General features: G+C 41.1%; 1 protein-coding gene across 1 annotated transcript in view; it reads right to left on the reverse strand.

Moving 5' to 3' along the window:
* STT3B (STT3B, catalytic subunit of the oligosaccharyltransferase complex) overlaps positions 1-12,616 on the reverse strand; it is a 54,486-nt gene extending 41,870 nt beyond the window's left edge. The window contains exon 1 of the mRNA XM_027897732.1: positions 12,148-12,616. Coding sequence (XP_027753533.1) covers positions 12,148-12,380 — 233 coding nt within the window. The 5' untranslated portion in view covers positions 12,381-12,616. The remainder of the gene's footprint in view (positions 1-12,147) is intronic.
* Positions 12,617-26,045: the final 13,429 nt, after the last annotated feature.

The following is a 26,045-nucleotide window of genomic DNA, read 5'->3' on the forward strand; positions in this document are numbered from 1 at the left end:
AAGACACTGAGGTGCTGAAGTGTATCCAGAGAAGGGACACGGAGCTGGTGAAGGGTCTGGAGCACAAGTCTGATGAGGAGCAGCTTAATGGAGCTGAAGGCTGTTTATTCTGGAGAAAAGGAATCTCATGGGGAAACTTAATGATTACCTGAAAAAAAAAAGGTTGTAGTGAAGTGAGGGGTTGGGCTATTCTCCCAGGTAAGAAGTGATAGGACAAGAGGAAATGGCCTTGAGTTGCGCCAGGGGAGGTTTAGATCAGGCATATGAAAAAATTTCTTCACTGAAAGGGTTATTAAGCATTGGAACAGGCTGCTCAGGGAAGTGGTTGACTGACCAACCCCTGAAGTATTTAAAAGAGGTGTAGATGTGGCACTTAGGGACAAGTTTTAGTGCTGGAGTTGGCAGTGCTGGGTTAATGGTTAGACTCAACAACGGTAGAGGTCTTTTCCAACCTAAATGATTCTATGATCTCAGCGATTTCAACTGATTTTTCTCTGAAGCAGATTAAGAGTACCCACATGATCTATTAATACAATCCAACTGAAGGGAGGCTGGCCTCCAGCTGAGGGCAGAAACAGTTCCAGCTGTTTGCAAAGTGACTATATATCCACTCACACTGAAGAAAATTGATGTGGGAATAGGATATCACCAATAAAATAAATAAAGACCAGGAAAGTAGCTGAAAACAAAGTGGCCTTCATTCTTCCCTACAATACACAGAGTGGAGTTTACTTTTCCAATAATATTTTGCCTTCTTGATCCACTTCCAATGTCTGATTTATTATCAAATAAGTGTGGCAAGCAGAAATTAAAATCAGCTATCCACTCCTTCTATTTTATATCTTTCATACTGTTTTAAGTACCTACAAATTAAAAACAAACACTCAAAGTTTTCACCGAATTTAATTCAAGCAGTTAACAACTGTACCTAATGGTTACTAATGCTTCTTTAAAAACTATGCACAAGAAACACAAAAGTGCAATAACAAAACATTATTTGTTCTTTAGGTATTCACACAGAAATGCTAAAGATTAACTGTACTGCGATGACTACAGTGCTAAGCATTTAAGACAGTATCTATAGTTAATACTAAACTCCTGCCATGTACAATGTGAAATTAAAGTTACATGTTTACTTTCTCATTACACGATGGAATTTCTAGTATTGCTTAGTCTCACTATATTGTAACTATTGAACTATCTCACTGTGCTCCTCTGTCACTTCAGTAAAATCCAATTCAAGTTTAGAAGCGACCTTAAAATGTGAAGGTGGTAGAACATAAGATGAGCTAGGCTTACTGTTACATACATAATCAATATACTGAGTTGGAAGGGACTCACAAGGATCATCAAGTCCAACCCTTAGCCCTGCACAGGACCATCCCCAAGTGTCATGCCTAAGAGTATCATGGAAATGCTTCTTGAACTCTGTCAGGTTTGGTGCTCTGACCACTTCCCTGGGGAACCTGTTCCAATGCCCAATCACACTCAGGGTGAAGGACCTTTTACTAATATCCAACCTAAACCTCCCATGACACAGCTTCAGACCATTCCCTTGGGTCCTGTCACTGGTCACCTCCGAGAAGAGATCAGTGTCTGCTCCTCCACTTTCCCTCATAACAAAGTTGTAGACTGCAATGAGTTCTCCTCTCAGTTTCCACACATATGCTTTGAAGCTATCACAAGTGTTATTACAGAAATATTCACAGACTACACCCACCATTGCCTCTATCACACATCCAGGAACACGCCCTTTCAAAATCAAATCACCTCTTTGACCAGCCTGCTACAGTGGTATATACAGTTTGCAAGCTACAGCCCCTCTGTCTTCTAACAGTAAAAGGATGAGTTTCATTTCTAATGCCATTTTATTAAATCCTAAGTAATGACTTGAGGTACTATGCCTTTCCCTGCTCCCACACTGCCACATGAAACAGCATAAGGCAAAAGGAACGCCTAGTTGCCCATGAAAATGGGGGAAGGAGGATAGTAAAGGGAAGGGCCCAGCAGAAGTTCTCGAGGGACAGTTATTAGGTCACATAATCCTAAATCTTCTCTCTCCTTGTTCTCCAGACATGAATTAAACTGGGCTGTTCTAGGACCTTTCATGCTTCAATCCCCACCAGACCGTATTCCCTCTCAACTCTCTCCACAAATGCGCATTTAAATTAGAAAACTAGAGTTAGCCTTCCTGTTGAGAAAAGGGATTCAGCTCTGGATCCCAAACATCCCATACAACTATTTAAGTCTTATTTCTGGCAAAACTTTTGAACACCTACAGCACAGTAAAGAGCTTTACCAGAAACTATTGATATGTTCACCCCTCAATAGCCCATGACCTGCTGGTCAGAGAACTCATGGGTACTTGAGATAGGATCGTGGTACAAGATGTGCCAATACAATAGCTCGATATCACTGGAAAACGGGAGTTTCTCCTCTCCCTGCTTGCAGTTGCAGATCTGACACTTGTGCTTACCAGAATTCTGCAAGTTGCCTTAACTTGTTAATGCAGCAGAAAACTATCCCAGGAAATGGCCAATAGATGATGGGAAATTCCTGAGAAGTGGTTCTCTTGATTAGATGCAAACATGGCAAACTTATACTGGTGAAGACAAGCTCAGCAGCACCTTGATGTACTGTAGCTATTCAGTTAGTCTTGACTCAAAACACTTTGAACCCCCATCTCATCAGCCACAGCAGCTTTCTGGAGGTTCTCAAAGGAACCCATGGAATTATCTTCCATGTGTTTCCCAATGCACAAATGATACCCATGGGTACTCCAGCACAGCATATTAAGTAATGAGAGAGAGGACAACCCTGCTTAACTTCCCAGGTGAAAGCACCATTCAGCTAACATTTAGAGCTGAAGACAGCAGATGGCACCGTATGGAACATACTCTCACAAAGCAAAACTGTGATGAGCACAGCCAAGTATATTGTGTTGAAACTAGAGTACAATGGAAGTATAAAGATAAAAGGACCCTGAAGTTGACTTACAAAAGCAAAAGCTAGAAAATAAAACAGTGATGAAACTATTACAAGCACGACATATTTCATGCAGAACAAATCACCCAGTCTTCTGCCAAGCAAAAATTGGGCTTTACCGTGGGAGGGTGGGGCGAGAGTTGGTGAAGTAGTGGTAGAATACAAAACTAAAGCACTAAAAATTCCTTGGCTCCTAAACATGTTTAGCCATAGGAGAATAATTACATTTGTTATCACTAAATGACCTGAGATATGACAAATTAAGACACCATTGCAAATATTTAAGATAGTCTCTCCAGTGTCGTAATCCATTTTGTATTTGGCAAGTGAAAGATTAAAACTGTTTCAAAGTAAAATGAATTGTGAGACACATGCAATAGTTTTTCAAATGTTACTTCAGACATCTGAGATCAGATAAATCGTTCTCGTAACCTGAGTAAGAATAAAATAGTCAAAACACAGTAGCATTACACAACTTCTTGGAAAACTCAAACACTGCATTGGCTTTCATGACTCTCATTCTACAGTAAAGTGAGCCAAAGAGATGCCCATTTACTTACACTGTTAACATCGATATAATGCCAAAGCTCCAATTTTGTTTCGCTGTCCTTCTAAATTAGAAGAAATGCAACTTTAGGCATTTTATCTATTGCCAGAAAATGAATTAAAGACATTTTAAAGACCTTTAATACTTAAATGATCAACCTCAAATATTTCAACCATGAAGATGAAGCCGCCTTTTACAAGATAAATATTTCAAACAATATTTATGAAATTCTAAGTTACTTAACTGAGTTCCCAAATGCTGCTTGGGATAAGTTTAGAATATGAAGGAAACACTTTCAACATATGCAATAGATCATTAAAAAAAACCAAAGCAAAACAAAAAACCAAACCCTGGATAAATACAGAAAAGTATTCTGGGCAAGAAGGCTTGTTTTGTTGTTTTGCTTCTGCATCAAGAAAATGCACTGCTGTATTTTCAAATCCTCTGGCTATAGTAAACACATATTCTATTCCTCATGTATTCCTCCCAATCAGCTGCATTCTCAAAAAGGTACTTTCTATACCTAGATTTTTTTAATATATCCATCTATTGGGAAAATAGGAATAAAAATTAATAAAGTTACACTTCTTGGATTTAAAGAAGTTGGCTAACATTTATGTATAATAGTCATAAAAAGAGAATGCAGAACTCACAAAAAAATGTAGGCTGCCCAGCTATATGTGCTAAAACAGTTTAAAATTACATAATTACATCCTATTTTTCCCTTCTGCAAAATCCATATTAAAACAACAGGACAGACGGTGCCCATGTATACAGTGAGCCATTATTTTAAATAAATGTAAGTAATACTGTATAAAACAGTCTAGGAGATAATAGCAATCTCACTAAGAACACCACCAAAAATCAATAATCAAGTCAAACCCACATCCTCCACTGCAATGTAGTTTCCCCAAGGATTTTGCTTGTTTGTCTTGAGTGAGAGAAGTTTTGAAAAGGTGTTTTGCAATTCCTCGTGGATTATCAACTGAAGAGAACTTGAATGTGCTCTTTACCTAACAAACTAACATAACCCATATAAACTGACTGCCATAGAAAATTATACGATGAGCATTTTAACACCTGGAAGTAATTATCATTACAGTCCACATAGCCCAGTTATTTATGTTAGATGGGCTCTTAAAAAACGTAGCATGTGATACTGGACTTAGGTGTCCTATAGCAGACAGACATTTTAAATACTGTTTCCCGCTCTTAGAAGTGCTCATGTAAAAACACTCAGTTATTCCTTGTTTAATTCTTTTCCTAAAGCACAGGAATACTGCTGCACATAACAGCAAGAACTTCTGAAGTACAGGAAGCATTTAATTATCTGTATGCCAAAGGAGCTTTTACCCTGGGAAAGCAGCACTAAGTTGCAAAATACAGAAGCTGATCTATGTTGTTTGTATCCATGTCCTCAAATTCATTCCTTGGGCTGCTTCAACTTATGTAAGGGGTGGTACAGCATTAGAATCAATTCCCCAGTACCCCTCAAGCCCAGGCCTAGCAGCACCCAAATTAAAAGCACCTCAGTTTGATTCCCTGTAACAGCTCAGATGAAGACCATAAACTCTGCTCAGCTCTGGGGCCAGAAATGAAGTCTATGTGTCGGACATACTGTAAAAAGACTGACAGCAAGACTTGTCCTAAGTTCACTTTGTTCTCCAAGCAAGTAGTAAGACTGATGGCTAGAAAAAGTTCTGCTTATAATAATAAAAACATCAGCACACATCCTGCTACAGGGTCCAGGCTCCACAGGCTCCAAAAGCAGCCGCTTTAATGGCTTTGCTAAGTAGAAAGAAGCCCTCAGAATCAGCCCTAAATGTCACTACAAATATACCTCAAAGGGCTCGATGAGTGGAATTTTCAAAAAATACGGAGGAAAGTCCACAACACATATACAGATAGACATTAAATGGAAAATAACCTGACTAGATCAACAGAGATTCTTGTGGAACAGCAAAGACACCTCCCTAACCTCAGTCTAGCCCCAATCCACTCAAAACCTATTATTTCCTACAGGATTTTGAATTTTCCTGATAACTGTACTGGTCAAAATTTTTATTCTCCCCTTCCCCCACCAGTTCAACATGACACAGATTTAAAAATATGAGTATTAGGATTAAAGGCTGCCAAAAACAGAGACTATTAGAGAGAGAGTCATGATGGGAAGCAAAAGGTAACATTTATAAACCACCCTAACCCTATGTAATCAAATCAAATTTCTGTTTTAAAACAAGAACATATTAAGCTGTTCAAATCACAGGATATCTGCCAAAAAAAGTCCATTCAAGGATTTTCATTGTAGCATTTGCTCTAGTTAGTCAAGTGTGTTTGCTGAAGACCATTTAGAAAAAAAAAAAAAAAAGTCATGGCATTAAAAGCTAAACTTGATGGTTCAGGCAACTCAGCCTACATAAAGCATTTGGATATCTTTTCCTTTTCATGTTTCACACCGCTATCCATAAATCAATAAAGGGTTCAACACTTTGCAAGCATTCTGTCTCACCACTTGTGTTTTCCAAAAGAAGACTGTACAGAAACTAGGGATAGTCTCTGTACTCAACCATACTCTGCATGTGTTTTATGAGCACTGCCTCTCCTACCTGTCCTGCATAACCCCATTACTGCACCCACATGAAATCTGATGAGGTTTTCACCCCAATTACAAGTTGTGCAAGTGGGGAGAGAAACACTACCTGCTAAATAAAGATGCCAGAAGACAATAGTAGATATAGAGCAGAGGTTTGATTCTTACATGACTGCTATTTTATGAAGCCACACAGTGAACTGCTTTTCAGCTGCATCGGTCTAACTGAACAAATCTAGCCTGAGGTCTCCCCACTCACAAAGCAGTCTCAGCTGTGCCTTCAACTCTGTCCAATGTTCTTTTTCCAGATTATCCTCCTTCCATTAAATTTCTAATATTTACCAATTTCACAAGCAGTAGAGAAGTTCGGTACAGTCAACTGCACATCATCTTGACTGTTAATGCTATATCAACCTTATAGAAAAATTTACTTGGCTGCAAACCAGCTCCCTCCAAGTAGCTAAACAACATCTTACAATCTAGAAACCCCAAAAGCTAGACTAACCTGTGCTAACAGAGTTTCTCAATCCATGTCATACTGCAACAAGTTATCAAAAAAGATGCCTGATCTGAATCTTCCTCATTAAAGGGTGGGTGATGGTGAAACCTGGCAGACTATTTTCACATAAAAATCTCTAACCTTTCCTTCCATGAACACACAGACCCTGCTGAATCAGATTTGAAGACTATGCTAGAATATTTTTCCTACTAAAAAAAAGTGGCAGAAACTAGTTCGAGCCACTCTGTTAAAAAACATATTCCAATAAAATACTGATAGAGTATTTCTTATTTCATAGAATCAAAAAAATGTAAATTAAGACAGTATAGTAAGTTTTAAATATTAATCTCATGACATTTGCAACATCTCAAAATCAATTCAAAGTGATTATATTCAAACTGCATTGGAATCAAATGCTTTCCTGAGGTCTGGAAGTTGTCTAAGATTATAAACAAAAGGAATTGTTTTGGAAAAGAATCTTAAAATCTGTGGGAAATACGTCCTAAACAGATCCACATTCATGAACTCCCCTTCAACAGGACTGTGGGATGGGTTGAAAGCTCCAGAAAGACAGCAGTTTAGAGACAAAAATGGCTGCCACCCCTCAAGAACACATTTACTACACAATCTGCTGTCTTTTTGCCCAGCAAGAAGAGTCATTAGCAGGTAAGCAGTGGCCAGATGAATTATCTGGATAGGCACTGTTAACAGATTATCAACACTATCATCCTCTTTACATGATTGTTCCCCCTCTCCTTATGAATACCATCTTAACTACTCTCATTCACCTCTTCTTTCATCACTCCTGTTGCTCCAGTGTCTTAACACACTCTGTTTTTATATGTATAATTCCTTCACTCTATCACTGAATCCCAGTTTACCCTCTAAAGTCAGTCACTATTTACATTCCTTCCCAACGTTCATATGCTTCCTCAAAAATAAGAGGCTAAATTGTAATATGAAAAACGGGGGGTGAACAGCTCAGGGAACTAAAATGTTACAGTATTTTTACAATTTACCTCATTGAATCAACTTACTATGACTTCTTTATAGAAAGCACAAAGGAAAAAAAGCAGGACTGCCCAGTGGGTGACAGAGGAAAACTACTACAGAAGGCAACCATCAGATCAGCTAACTACAACATAAAGCCACAACCTTACTCTCTTCCCAGCTACAACAGTACATTCACACAACCCCCAGTGGTCGATCAATTCCATATACCACTTCTAATGTTCACTCGAGTCACACTTTGTATTTTAACGAAGCTCTCATGTCATATTTATAGGTGTTAAATTATGTTTTCATTAATGAAAGAAGTTCATAACAGCTCAAGAATCCATCTGGCAAACATGATTTGAATGCAGCAAAACCTATCTTTCTGACAGTGCCTTAGATAAAAATCTCAACTTCCTTTAACCTGTCTGCCTCTGAAATGCAAGCAATGACACTGACCTTATGTTTATTTTCATCAGTTCCTCCCCATTCAGCAAAGCCCACTAACGGTAGATGATGGTATCAGTGACGAGGAAGTGCACTGCTATCGTATCTAAACACCACACTTGCCACCAGCACAATTACATGATCTCAGTGAGGTACAATAAACAGTGGTCACCCTAATGGCAGGTAAATAGCTGGTGGTTTGAGCGATCAATGCTGCTGGTTTGGAAGAGGCAAAGATGGTAGTAGTGCCAGGAACTGGCAGGGCAGTAGGAGATAACATTCCCGGTAGGAATAAGTAGGCAAATGACAAAGGCCACATTGGTGTGTGCCATCCTGCACATGCAAACCGGTACAGAGATGGCCCTATGCTCAGACATACCAGCTTCTGCAGTCCAGCTTAAGAAACCTTTCCCTAAAGTATCTGGTATTAATCTGGCTTTTAGCAAGATGTTCAAATTCTCAGGGAAAGACACAAGTTAGGTCTAACGTCTTGGGATATGATTAATGATTCAGATACAGTTCTCACACGTGTGACTTAATGGTAAGAACTGTGCAAACAGAATGAATGCTGCTATTTTGACAGCACTCCCTGAAGACTACTGATGTACCAAAAGTTGTTACAATTTCAGTTAGTAGCAGTATCAGAATGCAACACTCCCACTAGATATATATATACACCTCATATGTACACATATACTAGACATATAGATTATTCTGTACACATATACATGATACAAGCAGCCAAATGAAATAGCATATGGACATGCTGGAGCTGTACTTTAGAAAACCAGCACATGGAAAGTAGCCCCTGTTGGCGTTCCATAACTTTTGTTGCGTTGGTTCAGCAGCCATGCTGGCATTTAAGGCAACATCTGACAGAAGGAACTGGCAACTGAGTTAAATACACTGTTGTACTTTCATGAAAAGCTTTCACTATGAACTTGTGCGTACATAACAGAAATTAAGCTCCTGGTCCATCCAGCTGCCAAAACAGACAACAGATGAACCAAATTTCAGACACAAAACCCGTCTATTCCAATGTACCATCACTATCCATGTTTCAAGTTCTTGGCCTGTCAACAGCACAGCTTAATATCATTGCCGCCTGACTTCATGTATCAGCTCACCTGACCTAGAAGCTGCCAAAAAACACAAATAGTAATCCTGGTCATGATTAATAGGTCATAGTTTCTTAAGTGACAGCATGGGGACCTCAAAATCAGTTTGTTTCTTCCTTGCATAGGCATTGTATTTTAATGGAGATCAAAACCAAACACTGTCCTCTCTCTACTGCCTTGGCCTATTGTACTACATTTGGGTCATTTCTGGAAGAAATGCCAACCTGAGCGAGTCTCAGTGGCTGATTTTACACAACAAGTAAACTGCCCCTCCACTCCAAATCAAACCTTAATTTTTTTGTCAGAAAGGCAGCTTGAAAGGGATGTTGGGGGGGGAAGTTATATTTGATTCAATTAATATGTGGAAAATCCAAGGCAATTCTGCCCCTCTTTCCACCGCAGACATCCTGTTTCATATGTCCATACCAGCAAACTGATACCTAAGTAAATGGGAATGCTTTCTACACCTTAGAGGCAACAATATTTTTTCCTTTCAAAAGAATAAATGATTTGCCCAATGCTTCTCATTTTATCAGATATACCTCAGCTTCCCTTTTGTGATCCTTTTGGATCACAAAACGAATACTAGAGAATAGGTGACTTATCAACACATTGTAAGATATCCTATGCAAGCTTGACAAAAAAAGCCAGAGGAATTGAGAAAAATATGAAACTGTTCTACCAGGAAAGACTACAGTCACTGACCTGGAAAAAAAAAAAATCCACCTTACCTGGAGAAGCTGCTAAAAAAATGAAAATAGAGCACTGCTTTTAATCTGTTTTCATAAGCTCCTTTCCCACATTACACTCAGACTTGTAAGATCCTTCCAACTATGAAAAACCATTCCTACCTAGCTACTTGACACTATTTAAGAGAGCATCATAATTTTTTACTCTTTCCACCAATAATGCTGCTGTTTTCCCTCAGTTTCTACCATTTTAGGTTTGCTTTCCTACTAATTAATTTAAGTGCATTTGCCTCTACCATTTCTGGCATGCAGCAACACAACACTGGCATGATTCTTGACATTTCAACTGCTTCGCACAGACCTGCATTAAAATCAATGAGTTTTGTCAACTTCATCTATTCTCTAATTAACAAAGGTACATAGAGCAGCACGGGCAGTAATGCCTTCTGTTTGTGTACTCAGGAAGATGACTTTGCATCTATTTACACATTGCTTTAAACCAGGAGTTTATCTTTACAGCCGTATCATGACTATGAACTTAACTCCCATAGCACCATTTTAGTGTCCTTCAGGGCTTAATAACTAAAGTTACGCAACTCAACACTGTAAAATTTCCATTTATCCAACAAGAATGAGCTTTGACTATAAAAATCTGATAAAGCTGCACAAAAACGTAGGTTGCATGCTTAAAAGTTTCCTCTATGACAGAAAGGAAAGTCTTTATGCTTAAATTTAGATAGAAGAGCCCGAGAACCAGTCCACAGGATACAACCTCAGGTTCACAGTTTCATTGTAGATTTATTTCACTTATGCTCCCCCCGTTGTTAACTTCATTAATTGAAGATTTGCATTCCTTCTATTCAGTTGTGTTTGCAGAAAAGCACTTAAATCATGGGCAATTACTTGACGGTTTGAAGATATTTTGAGATACTTGGCTTTCACATCACAAAGCTTTATTACTTCAGACAGCATTTAAAAACAAAGCAATTCCTTGTTCCCTATCCACTATTCTGAGCCATGATTTGTGAAAGGATTGCATTGGGGGGGGGGGGGGGAAGAGAAACGAGAGGGGAAAAGCTAGCAAGAAAAGAGGAAGTTGCGCTTTTGAAACTATGAAAGTGGAGTGCGTGCTTTGCAGAGAAGTACCATTTCAGTAACGATTTCAGATTAAGCTTAACACAGAGTATCTACTGTGCATTGCAAAACGATGCATCTCCTTCCTTCATGCAATTAGCACCAAAGACATAAAATTTTAAATTAAAACCTGAGAATTCATTATTCTAAAGTCATTTGCCGCTTATCCTACTTAAAGTTCTAAAAACCCCACGGATTCCCAGGATGAAGTAGCCACTAGTATAAAAATTCATTGTCACGTTTTTGCACTAAAAAAAAAAAAAAGAACCACACCAAAAAACCTGCCCCACAAGTCTCGTCATCTTTCACTTCGCCTTGCTGCAAGGAACGAGTAGAGCATTTCTTGATCTCATACACAAAATGGTTTCAATCCCCTCCAACAGGGAAAGAGAACAGAAGGCTTCTTTAGGAGGGAAAGCAATCTTTGGAAAAATCAAGATGTGTGGGAAAGAGTAAAAGTCCTTGGGCTCAGAAACGCAGCTTCGAAACACCTGGCAGTAAATCAATGTCACCCATTTCGCTGTAATCCCTCAAGTCACTTTTATGAAGATTACTTCCTGCAGTGCATTCCTCACCCTCCTCCCTCCCCGGCCGACAAGGACTCTAGGGAAGATCTCTCCGGGAAGCCGCACGGCACATCTGGGACCGGCGCCGCGACAGCAGGACCGCGACCGGGACGCGGGTCACGTCTGGCACAACTGCTCCGCCACCAAACCGCGACTCCCGCACAGCTCTCGACTCCCCGCCAGCGCCACAACTTTCCCCGCGCCCCTCGGAGAGTCCTGCCGCAACTCCGAGGGATCCGGAGGGAACTGTCGCCTCCCCGTTCCCGCGGTCTCCGCTGCGGGGGACACCCAAGCGCCCGGCACCGCTTCCCTTCTCCTGGCCCGCGGTGCCGACCCCTCACGCTCCCTCTGACCTGCCACAGCGTGTCCCGTCCGCACCGCCTCCCTTCCTCCTTCTTGCCCTCCCTCCCTCCCGCCTCCCAGCGCGGCCGCGGCTCTCGGCTCCCTTCGCAGGGCGCAACTTGGCGGAGCGGGGGGGCCCCCACGGCGGGGGGAAGGTGCGGGTGTCCCCCCGCCCCGCTCATGGCGCGCCGCTTTCCCGCCGCCCCGTCCCGCCCGGCGGCGGCGGTGGGGACTCACCAGGGGTCGAACTCGTGGATGATGCTCTCGAAGCGGATGACGGCGAAGAGCCGGGAGCTGAATCCGGCCAGCCAGGCCAGGAAGAGGATGGTGAAGGAGAGCAGCGACTGCCAGCCCGCCGGCTGCGACAGGCCCCCCGACAGGCCGCCGGCGGCCCCGGCGCGGCTGTGTAGCGGCGCCGCGGAGTTGGCGGCGGGTCTGTGCTTGTGGTCGGGGGCCGAGTGCTCCGCCATGTTGTACCCGGGGCTCCCTCGCAGCCTCTCCCTCCGCCCGGCGCGTGCGGGGAGGAGGAGGCGGAGGAGGGGAGGGGAGGGAGGGAGGAAGGGCAGGGGGAGGGAGGCTCGGCGAGGGGAGGAGCCCGCCCGTTCTCTGTCGGCGCTCCTCACGGACTGCCCGCCGCCTCCTGGCGCACCCGGGCTCTGCCTCCTCCCGCTCCTCTCGCCGTCACCGTCCCCATCCCCCGCCGCGGGCGGGAACAAGGCGCGGTGCGCGCGAGCCTGGGGGGCGGGGCCAGAGGCGGCCAGGGGGGCGGGGCCTGGAGGCGAAGGGGCGGTGCTGGAGGCGGCGGGAGCGCGCGCGGCTCCCGGGGGCAGAGCGGCGGGGCGGGAGGGGGGGGGGGCTCTGCAGGGGAGGGGCAGCGGACGGGACCGGGGCGGACCGGGGCCTCCTTCCCTCCCTCCCGAGCCGGAGGTTTGACATTGCCGCCCCACCGGAGCGGGAGGAGTTACAGGGGGAGGGCGGGGCTCCCATGAGAAGGCGAGGGGAAGGGCCGGTCCCTGCCGGCAGCGCCCCTCTAACAGGAACTCCGGGGACGACCTGTCACGGAGCGACAGGTATTTAAAAGGGGCGGGGCCGGCCCCGAGCAGCCAATCGGAGCGGCGCGGCAGCACGCGCCGGGGGACGTTATGCCCGTTGCCAGACGTTGGCAGGAGTGACTGACAGCTGCTTGCGCCAATCGGAGCGCGGCACACGAGTCACGTGGGCGCCCTCAGGCGCCCCCCGGCGCCGCGCCAGGGCGCTGCGGTGCCGGCGGACCGGCGGGGCGGTGACACTCCCGGCATGTTCCGCGCCGCCCCAGAGCACGTCGGGAGCTGTAGTCCGCCGGGCGGGGGCGTGGCGAGCCCCCCGGAGTGCGGGCGGCGACTCCGCAGATGTTTGACTGTCCCGGTGGAAACCGCGTTGGCCGCGCCAAGGAGCGTGGGAGAGCTTCTCCCTCGGGCAGCTGGGCGGAGTAGCTAGGGGCAAGGTCAGGGAGAGAGCCCTGGATGCGCCACCTGCCTCTGCTGGGAGCGCTTTCACAGAGTCAATCAGCGAATCACTTAGGTTGGAAAAGAGCTCTGAGATCATCGAGCCCAACCTGTGACCCAGCGCCACCATGTCAATTAGACCAGGGCACTGAGTGCTATGTCCAGTCTTTCCTTAAACAACTCCAGGGATAGTGACTCCATTGCCTTGGTCAGGCACGGAGACCAGCACATGAAAACCTTGGGGTTTGTGCAATTTTGGGCAATTTTTATTTTTTTTTTTTTTTTACTCATTTACTTCTCTTTTAGGAGTTTTCACATTGAGATGCTATTTGGAAGGCTTGCAACTTCCTCAAATATTTTGTAAAACCTGCAGTTACAAGAAGGTGGAGAAAACTGAAGGCTACAGAGGTTGCACAGTCAATCCTGTTTGAGTGGTCATGCTGACCTTCATTCTACCCCGAGATGGCAGGGGACAGCTTGCTTTTAGAAAAGGTATGATACCTATCACAGGCAGAATAAAAAAAAAGTGCCTGGCTGTTGGTGCTGTTTACACCGACAGCTCATTTTGTGGCTTTTATGTAGGGCTGCATTTTTGAAATTAAATAGCTTGGGTTTTGTTGTCTGAGGTCTGGGCATTCCCTTGAGTACACAAACGTGGCTCTTCAGAGGTCCTGAAGACACACAATTCAATTTTACTTATATGGATTTGGACTACGCTGGACCTTAGTTGACTAATATATTTCTAATTAGTCCTTGCTGTTGTCCCGGGTTTTATTTTGTTTGCCAGAGGAAGAAAACAGTATGTTCCTTTGTAAGCAAAGTGGAAACCTTTCTATTAGGGAACTGTAGAATGGTTTGGATTGGAAGATACCTTAAAGATAGTTCCAACTCTCCTGCCATGAACAGGGATCCTTCCACCAGACCGGGTTGCTCCAAGCCCCATCCAACCTGACTTTGGACACCTTCAGGGATGGGGCATCCACAGCTTCCCTGAGCAACCTGTCCCAGTGCCTCACCACCCTCACAGCAAAGAATTTCCTCCTAACAGCCAATGTAACCCTACCCTCTGTTAGTCTGAAGCCATTACTCCTTGTCCTGTCACTCCACACCCATGTAAAAAGTCCCTCTCCAGCTTTTCTGTAGGCCTCCTTTACGTACAGGAAGGTGCTATAAGGTCTCCCCAGAGCCTTCTCTTTTCTAGGCTGAACAACCCTGACTCTCTCAGCCTGCCTCCATAGGAGAGCTGCTCCAGCCCTCTCATCATTTTCATGGCCCTCCTCTGGACTCTTTCCAAAGTGTCAATGTCCTTCCTGTGCTGGGGACCCCAGAGCTGGATGCAGCACTCCATTAAAGTTATTGCTTTAGTGGAAAGCTCTGTTTAACAATCTGTAGAGAATGCAACTATTTTTTCTCAATCCCTGCGTTGCTCAACATCTGTGACTTGGTCACTTTATTTGAAAGCAGAGCTACTGTACTGTAAGGTGTGTACATGTGTTTTAATATGAACACTTTGATGTATTGTTGCTCCTAAAGGACTCCATTTCACATACTCTTAGAGCATAAGGCCTAGGAAATCTTACAGCAGATTTTGAGATTCAGTTTTGCTGAATGTGGCTTTTAAAAGGCTAAATTTTTATTTGGTGGGTGTTTGTTTGTGTTGGTTGTGATTTGTTTGTTTTTTGTTGTTGCTTTTAATACCGTGTTGTATTCTTTTTTAAGATAGACCAAGTTAGACATTTGCCCCTTTTCTAGTATTGTCAGTGAAGATTTTTTTAATGAGCTGACCAACTGACATTTCAAGTAAAGGATTTTTTTTTTAATTGGCTCATGAACACAGAGAAAACGTGACCAGAAATTTGCAGCTATCAAGTGTTTTCTAAGAGCTACTGGCTGATTTTACAGCAGGGTCAGTCTTGGTCTACTTTTCTGAATTTCCATTCTCCCACTCGGGATCTTGGTTTTGGTAACAGCAGTTCAAGCTTAATGATGCATCATAGGAACTGCTTTAAATGGCAGTGTGGTACATATAATACCTTTGTATTTTCCTCCCTCCCCGACCATTTTTCTACGTGTTAAGGAGCCAAAAAGGACTGATGATTCATATTAGCTGGGAAAAAAATGTGTACATCAGAGCTTCTTTTAATGTAAAATTTACTACCAGTGTTAACTTTCCTTGATTGGAAATCTGACTTATTTAAAAATTATTGCATGTCATGGTGTGGATGAGGTTATATGGTGTTTACTTTAAATTTGTGTGCTATAACTTTTACTTGCAACAGGGAGGTTATATCATTCTGACTATACTGTCAGAGTTAGATCAGACAATTTTTTGAGCACAGACAAGCCCAGACAATGTGATTTATTTGAACACTGACTAATGGTAAAGTGTTTCTTTGTCATTGGTAACAAATGATATTGTTGCCTATTCATTTTCAAACCATTCAAAAGTCTGTACTGTTGAATATCTCAGAGCTTGGGCAATGAAATTTAGTGGCAGCAAAAGCACAGTTCTAATAACAGCTTTTATTAATGTTTCTGTAAATATATTGTTTGAATTTTTATATGAAATAAGGTTTAATAGTCTTACTTTAAAATCAGTCAAACAAATGCACGCAGAGGGAAGAAAATGAGAGACTCCTATAGCTAGATGGAAGGATTTGGTGGGTTTGATACAATACTGCCATGACAGCAAGGGAAAGTACATTTCTGTAGTGGAGATGGAAAATGTGCCTACTGGAAACTGCATTCACTCATACTAATAACTCGAGAGGGAAAGACTTTTTCCACCTATTTTATTTATTTTATTTTATTTTGTTATTTATTTTCCCCTCCCCCCCCATCCTATCCTCTTGTGTTCTTTGATTTGTTTTAAGGTAATTCAGTTTGATTTGTTCCACTGTGTGTGCTGGTGCATTCTTTGAACACAAAACCCCACAAAAATGTCCCTGTTAGTGACTGAGGAGTTGACTTTGCATAGTGATTATGAATCACTTTGCATACAGAAAATCGGTTTCCTATTCTGAGCATGTAAACATGTAGCCAAATGCCTCAAGGAAAAAAAAATATTTCACTTCCAAGATTCCTTAATAATGGAATTATGCAGGGGATAATTCCAAATGCAGAATTCATGTTATGGTTGTACAAACTAGAACATCTTGAAAGTTGTGAGCTGCATATAACAAAATGTCAGACGAAGGCTCCTCATTCCTCGACACAGCTACCACGCGTCACTGATGTTCAGTCTTCTACTGAAATAATGGCAAATGAAATTGGTGCAGGAAAATTTGCTTGTGGACACACCCAGGTAATAAATCACTAATCAGAAGTACAAAGTCATGGTTGTTGGGAACAATTCATACTTTTCACCAACCTTCATTAGCACTAATTCAGCAGTGTTTGTTAACAGGAGTGGACACCTTCATTTAGAAAACCATTTGAAGAGCAGTTCAGGTTTGAGGCGAATAAACAAGTCTCTTAAACTTTGTGGTCCTGCAGCTCAGCAAGTTATAAAGCTTGGTATTAAAATTTTTTGAGGATGGCTTTGGAAATTAACCATAAAATACTTCCCAAACTGAAGAATATTAGAGTAGCACAGTCTAGCATAACTTGAAGTGGTGGAGGATGCTTGTTTTCAGCTATCAGTGCTCAGATGATCATTGTTTAAAAATGTGTGACAGTCTTTAAATGACAGAAAACATAATACTATTGCCTGTAATTATCTTTGGGAATATGAGGTTTGATAAATTTAAAAATTCACCATCTATTAGTCTCAGTATAGACAAAATTACATGAGTTTAAAATAATTTTTTAATTTGTTTAATTCAGCAGCTGCAACCCTTTGTGGATGTGTTTAAATCACTTAAGCCTGTTGTAAATTGATAAATGATTGTCTACAAAGAGCTTTGCACCTGCGCAACTACAATGAGGTTTGTGATTGATTTGAATAGAAATGACACAACTTGGGTGTTTAGACAAGGCCTTCATCTAGCATTTAATTCAATAACAGTAGAGCATAAACTTCACAGTGTTCTACTGGTAATTTCTTCTCTTCCATTCCACTAGTTTAAACATATGTTGATGTTGCTTCTCTGCTTCTCATGTCTTAATTATCCAGCTTAATTTTTCTTTGCCATGACCTGCACAGTAGTAAAAATCACTCCAGTTTGCATGCACGGGCCTGACAGGAATCACAATGCTTTTTTCTCTCCTAAGCCAATCCCTGGCATATTCTTTTGCCACCATAACCTTTTGCATCAGCCTGTCTGTACTTATGAAGAAATGGGGCTTTTTGATCTGGTGGGCTGGTGCTAGCCCTTCTAAGTCTTCATCTCTTGTTAGAAAAGCTGAGGAAGAGGCATACACTGCGCCTTTCTTTAAATTAATAAAAAAATGCCGTACTCAACATTCTACATGTGTATTTTCTAGCCCATGTGCATAAGCACTGTGCAACATTTAAAACCCGTGGACCTCCGAAGTACCTCTCTTGAAGAGTGTTTTGTCATATGTAGTGTTAGGAAGCACCTTAACCAGAACTTGGTTGTTCCTGGCAAATGCTGCAGTCAAGTGTTTTTGCAAAACTTTCATTTTATTCCTTCTGGTAATAAAGAAAGTGCTGCCTTGGGGATGATCAGCAAAAAAAAAATAAGTTTTAAAAAAGGCCATTTTCTTCAGGGACACCACTTAATGGCACATCTGAAGTGTGATGTTTAACATGTAAATGCTAGGTACCTCGATGTTGTAGATACTGGGTCTTATTAAAATGTTTTGTTGGAACAGCAAAGCTGCTAAGGGAACCAGCTGGCGGGTAAAGCCAAACTCTGGGGAGTAGAGAGAGAGTTATATCCATTTTAAGTATATGAAATCTTGTGCTGCTTAGTTGCAATTAAGGTGAATTTTGTCACAAGATTGAAGTGAGAGGAGAGAGCAGAATACAGGAAAGAGGCATTCTGCTGTTAGCTGTTACACCAGCTGCTATTACAAAATCAGGTAAGATATGTGGAAGCAGCAAAGAACAGAGAGGCAGAGAGGGAAGAAAATTAATTTTTGTTGTTGTTTAAAGCCTGTTGAAATCAGTGGAAGTTTTTTCTTGGTGGGATTTTGATTACCTTTGAGTTGTGTTTTTCTTCATTGCCTCCTGCACCAGAACATTCCACACAGCTCCTGGTAGCAATGGTAGGGAAGGAGAAGAGGGTTTTGTTTGCACATTATCTGTTGCCACAGTTCATCAGAGAATAACTCTTCTGATTGTAGTTCAGCTGATATGTTTGAGCATCTTGTTTGAGTTGGGAAGTTTTTCTACAGAATCAAAGAATACTTCAGTGCATTAACTTATTCAGTGGGGGGAAAAAAAAAGAAGGCTGTGTGGTACAATATCAGCAAAGAATTCCCCATGCCTGAAAATTTCACTGTAAGTATTGTGCAGTATTTTTCCATAATTGGGTTTGTAGTCTAAATGTGCATAGCCTTGAGGAAAGAAAAGTTTACAATGGATTTTTTCCAGTGCTTTTCTCTTCATAACAATTCAGTCTAATTCTCTCCTTGCTGTTTTCTAGACTACTTGTAGGTATTCTTCTGGTCAGCTGCTGCAATAATAACTGCATCAGAATTACAAAAGAATTTAAGTGAGTTTTTTGTGGAATAAACTGTGCCAAAATGCATGATTCAATACAAATCAGAAGCTTATGGATGTTTTAGGGTAGTGTAATTTCAACCCATCCCTTCATATAGATCTGAAGTGAGTACTCCATTGTCAAGAAGAGAATTCAGCAATGACTACTTTCTGACTATATATGACTTGAATATTTTTGGCTGCTGCAGTGGATCAAATGTTTAGAGGCTTCAGAAGAAAAAAACTGCTGTATTGCAGTAAAGTTACTAAGAGGCTTTTACTGCCTTCTGTCCACATGTGAATTGAGACACCATGTTCTGTGATATCTAATCTGTAGGTCTTCAGTTCTTATCCCTGGAATTTTGCTTTGTAAATGACTGTAGTACTTGAATCCCAGATTTGTTTTTATGCAGTTGAATTTCTGGTATGTGTGTTTGTTTTTTCTTTTCCTTATCATATGTGTTCTGAAACAATGAATCTTAATGTTTAAAATCCTATCCTGAGGAAACTGATCCCACAGTAATTAATCCTCTCTGTGCTTCCCTCCTTCAAATATTTGTTTCACTTTATATGTCTTAGGACGTTGTAATCCCAATTGATACTCTATGCCATTTGCTGATATGTGTTCCCAGTTAGTTGCTGATACATGCCCCCAGACTTAAAAACCCCAGTTACTATTTTAAATTAAGTTCTTAAAAGATAAATTGTAATTGCTAAAATAAAGCAGCCACATAAATCTAATGGAGAAATAAAGATCCTTTTCTTATTTGACTATAACCGAAATGCTACTGCAAGAATAGGACCAGAGGACAGGCTCTTCTGCCAAAGCACCCAGGCCACTGTTCAAGGCAGGGCATATTGGGCAGGTTATTCGACCATTGCATGTCCTGTTCTTTTTCCTTCATAAGGCAATCAGTCAGAGTAATATACCTTTAACGTAACAAGCCATGTCATAACTTTTTAAAGCTTATTTTTGTTTTTCTAGTATGAATTCTGTTCTCTAGAACTTGTTCTTATTTTTTCCTCTTATGCTCTCTGTACTTCTGCACTTAAAAACACTTGAGGGGAGGTGCTGCATGATATTGTCTTTAACACAAAGATACAAAATTGCCTTACAAATGCTGATTTAATATTCTGCTCCCCTGCCACATTGCATACGGCCTGCCTGTCCCCTCCCTTCTCCCACCTTGTTTGTTATCATACTTAATTTTTGCATGGAGCCAGTGTTGCTTGAGATCACCTAAAATTGCCAAGAACTATGTGGTAGACCTCATCTCAGTATTTCTCTTTTCTGAACTAGAACACTTTGGTTTTACATGAAGGACTCTGGTCAGTATTGCTTTGGCTTCTTTGTGCCATGGATTTTGTGACAACTATTGACCTTCAAAATTACAGTAGTGAGAGATTGAACAAATCTTTCAACTCTTCCCTGTACTGATGCCTAAAGTGTGGAGCATTAAGTACAGTATTCAAGATTCATCCTGAGAACCTTTTCAGTCCTGTAACCTGCTGTATCAGACATGCACTGTTAAGAGGGAGCAGAGGTGAGAGTGTGGATAGGATAGCAGTGGCATCCAAACTTCACAGCAGCTTCCATTCCTGCTGTTGTCCTCTGTCATCTAATAAACAGACAATATCATGAAGAACTTATCAAGATTAATTTGAGAGAGACGTGTTTTGTGAGTGTAGTTTCAGTCTTTCAAGAGTGTGGTATAAAGTTAGTGTTTCATGGGCTGCAGGAGTATCTGTCGTGAATCCCTTCTTCCTCCTCAGACCTTGGTGTACCCTGTGTTGTTTCTCTTTTCTGACTTTCCCTCCTCCTTTCTCTATCTGGTGTTTTCTCATCTTTCTTAGATATGTTTCAATTTGGCTGTTGGGCTCAGCCTTGACCTGCAGTGAATCCACTGCAAAGCCACCTGAAACAGTTTGTGACTGGCATAGGGCAGCTCCTGACCTCTTCTCACAGAGGCTGCCCCTGCAGTCTCCCCACTACCAAAATCCTCCTACATATACCCACTACACATTTCCAAGTCCACGTGGGCAAGCTGGATAGGGAATGTGACTGAGCTATCTGCAACATGATATCTTTTTGCTGGTTACCAGGAATTTTTTACTTTACTCATAAGTCTTTTTTGTTGCACGCTGTTCTTATTTATATGTCACACATTGAATATTATATTTGGAGGCTGTATGTATTTATTTGAGACAATATTATTTCTTAATATTGAGAATAAAGTCAGGAACTTTTAAGATAATGGGCCTTTTTTTTTTTAGAGAAAATACCCCCTTACCTTGACTTACAAGGTTCTTTAATTTGCTGAATTGGTCCTACTTACATCTCCTTCATATGACTTCCACTTGAAGCAGAGATACACTTCATGGTTTTTATTGCAGGCAGATGGCAAGATTTGTGTGGGAATCCTAGACAATTTTTATTGAGGTGTTAATTACTGGCATTTGATTTATTACTATTGAATTATGCTAATCTTTTCTTATTTCTGCAACAATTATCCTTCTTCTGGAGAGAAATGTAACTTGTATTTGTGACTTTCTTGTTTTCCTCATTAACTCATTATGTTAGGTAACAACAAGGAGAAGACTGTGTTGAAATGCTCTTTTAGCAGCGTTAAAGTAATTCTGCCAGGTTTGGGAAAAATGCGATGTCATTTCATTGTAGTCCCACCACCCTAAGCCCTGTCTTAACCTGCACTGTCAAGTAAAAGTTGTATGTGGTTTCTTCTAATGTGATAGGAGAAAATTTTTATTAGTAGAGTCAGCACTAGCTCTCATAGTTAGAAACTAGAAAAGCTGTGAATACTAAGTAGGAAGACTGACCATCTTTTACTTAATTCTCTATTTTAGTTGAGAATGAGATATGCTTCTGAATATCAGCCAGGTCCTCCAGAGTATTATAAGCCTTGTCTGTCAGCATAACACAATTATGTTTTGGAGTACTATAGAGACTCCTAAAAATTCAGAAAAGCAAGGTCAAACTCTGAGTGCTTTTAGGTGTGCAAACCTGACTCATATAAATTTATGATGGCAAAAAGTTTTCTCTGTCTGTTACATACCAGAACAATCTGAAGAATGACAGACGCCCAGTAGGGTGAAAAAACCGAACTATCAATATTTTAGTTCCCCTGCCTCCCTATGGTATTATTATCCTTTTGCTCATATACCCAATATTACAGCACCTAGTTTCTTCATAAGCAAGCAGAAGCATTCAGCTCCCTAAGCACCCATGCAAGGTAGGTCTGCAAGAAATGTATATGACAGAGGATAAGAGATATAATCATAATTTGTTCCACCTATCCATGCTTTAGAAATGAGTACGTCTCAATGCTTGTGCTTGATTTTTAGTTCATTTTGGAAGCAGTACTCTCATAATTCCTAACCATCACTTTTTATTAACTCTTGGGAAGCCACCCTTTTGTGTATTGGGAGATTAAGTGTAATAAGATTTCATCTCACTAAAGCGCTGCTATGTAAACCACTTCTCCTCTTGTTTAATTGAGAAGCTGAACATAGAGAGGCTTTATGTTAACAACGAAAGAATGAATATTTAAATTGACCAGAATGGTATAATGGCTCTTCTGAGCCTCTTAGTACGTAGTGACTGGCATTGCCTTCTTTCCTATGCTTGTGTAGGCCTTATTTTCAGCCATCTTCAAGGATTGGGAAATGCTCTGGAGTTATAAATAATACACTGGTAGCAGAGTTGAGGTGGTAAGTGTTCAAAACAAACTCATCAGTGTATGTATGTCACAAGCAAACAAAAGCTGTGTGTTTCTATCTACGTATAGTCAACTCTAAATTTTTGAAAAAATACAGTTTCTGAGGCCTAACTTACATGTAGCAGAACCTTTTCCCACTGGAGGAATATAGTCAAAGAGGTCAGTTCTTTTGGTAACAATGCTGTTTAGTGTTTTTAAAGTGTATCAGTAGCCCCTCATCATGGCTGTCTACAAAAGTCTACAGAAGGAAGCCCAATACCAATGACCTTAGACTGACTGGAGAAACACATCTTCATCGGAAAACAAAAGCTGAAAAGAACTGAAAACAGCTATTCTTTTGCAATGTTTATGCTCTTGGTCTAGTGCAGGGTGTCCTACTGTGAGCAAGGAGCTGCCCCAGCCGTGTCTGCTGACGAATAGAATTTACACACAAAGAACTATAAGAATGTGATAGTGTATTCTGCTTTTTAGACTCTGTTTTAAACGTCTGTCCCTAAACCTAATAAAATCTGGGGCTCTGAAGAAGAGTGCTGCCGATTGACAAAAGTGCAAAATTTGATGGGAGATGAATTTCTATTCTTAAATCATTAATACTAAATAGACCTGAATTTCCAGCGCTTGAGCTGTGTTGCAGGAGTACTGATTGTACAGAAAGGAAGAAAACTATGATGACAGCTTTGGAAGACTTTACTTTATTTGGAAGAAATATTTTTAATCCAAAACTTTTATCCTGTGCCTGTGGTGAAGGGAAAAGAAAAATGCCTGTGCCTTAAGGCACACATATGAAATCCTAATTAACAAGAGCATTCTTGATGCTTAGCTACCTGGTTAATCTAAGAACTTGCCTACAGTAATAGAGTTAAGCATTTCTTGCTGTGAGTTTTCAAATTCTTTTGAAGATAGAGTTGCTTGGATTCTGGCCAGGCTGTATCCATGACAGAAGGACTGGGACTATGAGAGGAGAAAAGTCAGTAGATTTCTGTCTAGGTGTGGTGAAGTGCTGCCAGAGCACACTTATGGTGATATATGTGTTGGACTTCAGTCTGTTATGTCATGTCCTTGCTAGAGGCCAGGAAGATGCTGCTGCTACTGACTGTTGGTCAGGATCAGAGCAATAACCTCTTGCAGAAGCACTTTGGTTTAGTTATTGGATCAAGAAAGCATCTTTCTTGACAGTTTTCTACATGGTTGTGTTTTGGTTGATTTCTTGGATGATTTTTTTTTGTTTGTTTGTTTTCCCCACCAAGGATACTTAACAGATAAACTGTGAAAAAAATTGCTGTGATTACTGTAGAGATTGGGATGACTTGGACAAAATGCTATCATTTTGGTTATCTATCTGAATATAACAAAAGAGACAGATGTGAGGGTTCTCTCTAGCAATGGATGACGTGAGGAAAAGTGTTGCTTGTGATTTGGGAATATTTTTTTAGGACCTATTTTTATAAAATCTATTTTGACATGTTTTATTTGAAGACTGTAACTCTAAAGTCATTAAAATGTGTATTTCTTAAGTTGAGCACTTAAGATAGTATTTCTCTTTGAACACATGAATAACTCCATTAAAGTGCATAGAGCTAATCTTATGCTGAAGTGTTTTGCTGAATCAAGTCCCTAGAGAATTTAATGCATGCAAAGTGAAATATACCTAAATATATAAGCATTGTTCCCAGGTTTGGCAGAAATATTTTTACTTTCTATATGTACTTCTTATTTTAAGTTTCCCTTGAATGCAATTTGAATATGATTTTGCTATTCAGCAACCCAGATGCAAGAAACATGCCATTAATATCTTACCCTTCCCTCCCTCCTTCCTTCCCTCTCCTAAAGTTGCATTTGGCAAGAGTATCATGCTATATATTGATGTTACTATTTTATAAGGAATTTATAAAATTCTGGATAAGATACTTTTTTGCACTGTTCCATACTGTTCCATAAGCACAGAGAAAGTGCAAGACCCCTCACTCTTCTACTCTAATCCAGTATAATATTGATCTTTGTGCTCAAAAAACTATTGTCACTCTAAAAAGTGTCAGTAAGAGTTATTCATAATTTGTTTAGGAGGAATCACCCCATGGGAGTGGATCTCAGATTTTTGTTTTTGGTGACTGGGGTGTATATGCTCTCAAGCAGGTGCATGGGATGTATCCTGAGGGAGATGAGTGTGTGAGGAACCCAAGGTTGCTCAAGGCTCACCGAACTGTAATAAAGAGTAGCTGATAGGCATAGCCAGTGCACAGCGCAGTTACTACTCTTCCTGTCCTATAGGAAACTGTATGGTTCCAGTATACAATCCTTCCATTCCCTGTGGAGAGGAGGAAGCAATAGCTGGGTCTGAGTGTCGTAGCTCTCTGTTGTAAAAGTTGAGTAGAAGAGGTCATGCAGATCAGCACCTGCTAACATTTCCATGGAAGGATTTGCACTTGGGTCCTCAGGAGTTTTTCAGACTGCACTCCCTTTTTGGACAGGGATCAGTAACTGAGGCTCCCTGTTCAGTCTCTTTTTCCTTTGGGTTGTAGGTGGCCAGAACTGCATGGCAGAGCAGCTCCCTCATAAGTGGCTGTAGGTGAAGCTCGAGGTGACAGTGTTAATTTTAGTAATTTTGGTAAATATCCCAAGTGAGGCTGGAAAGACTCTGGGCCACTGTGTCATTTCAGGAATTCTCACTGATGTGATCAATCATTTATTGCTGTAACTTGACTAGTAGATTTACAGCTCAAATTGGTCTTAAATACCTGTTGTGTATCCTTTGTTTACCTGTGTGTCTTTGCTGTTTCACTTTGCCCTGGGCATACACAGAAAGTTGTTTTGGACCACAGTAAAATGTAAATGTGTCAGAAGGAGTCATGTTTGAGAAACCTAAGTATGATACAGTACTTGTGAAATGCTGCTTAATTCTAAATAATTGATTTTATTTTCTTGCAATTTTAGAACTGTTAGTGGACTTGTCAGACTTCTCAACCCTAGTATCTCCTAGAATAATGAAGGACAGTGTTTTCAAAAGATGCTGGTTTTATTAGTTAACAAAAAAAAAGTACTATATGAATCATGGAATCTAGAGATAGGAAAGACCTATTACTTTATGTAGCCCATTGCCTTGCCTCTGCAAAATGATTATCTACCATAAACTTTTCTAGTGCTTTGGGCAATTTAGTTTTAAATATCTCTGCAAATAACAGGATTTTCACTGCTTCCCTAGGTAAGTTGAACACCTTTTTTTTTTTTTTTTTTTTCCCCCAAACCATTTCATTATATTTTACTTTATATTTAACATACATATATAGATAGGTAGATGGATATAGGTATCTT

Source organism: Empidonax traillii, unplaced genomic scaffold (genome assembly GCF_003031625.1).
Source record: "Empidonax traillii isolate 1590-97213 ecotype Southwest subspecies unplaced genomic scaffold, ASM303162v1 scaffold19:size3308961, whole genome shotgun sequence".
NCBI classification, from domain to species: Eukaryota; Metazoa; Chordata; class Aves; order Passeriformes; family Tyrannidae; genus Empidonax; species Empidonax traillii.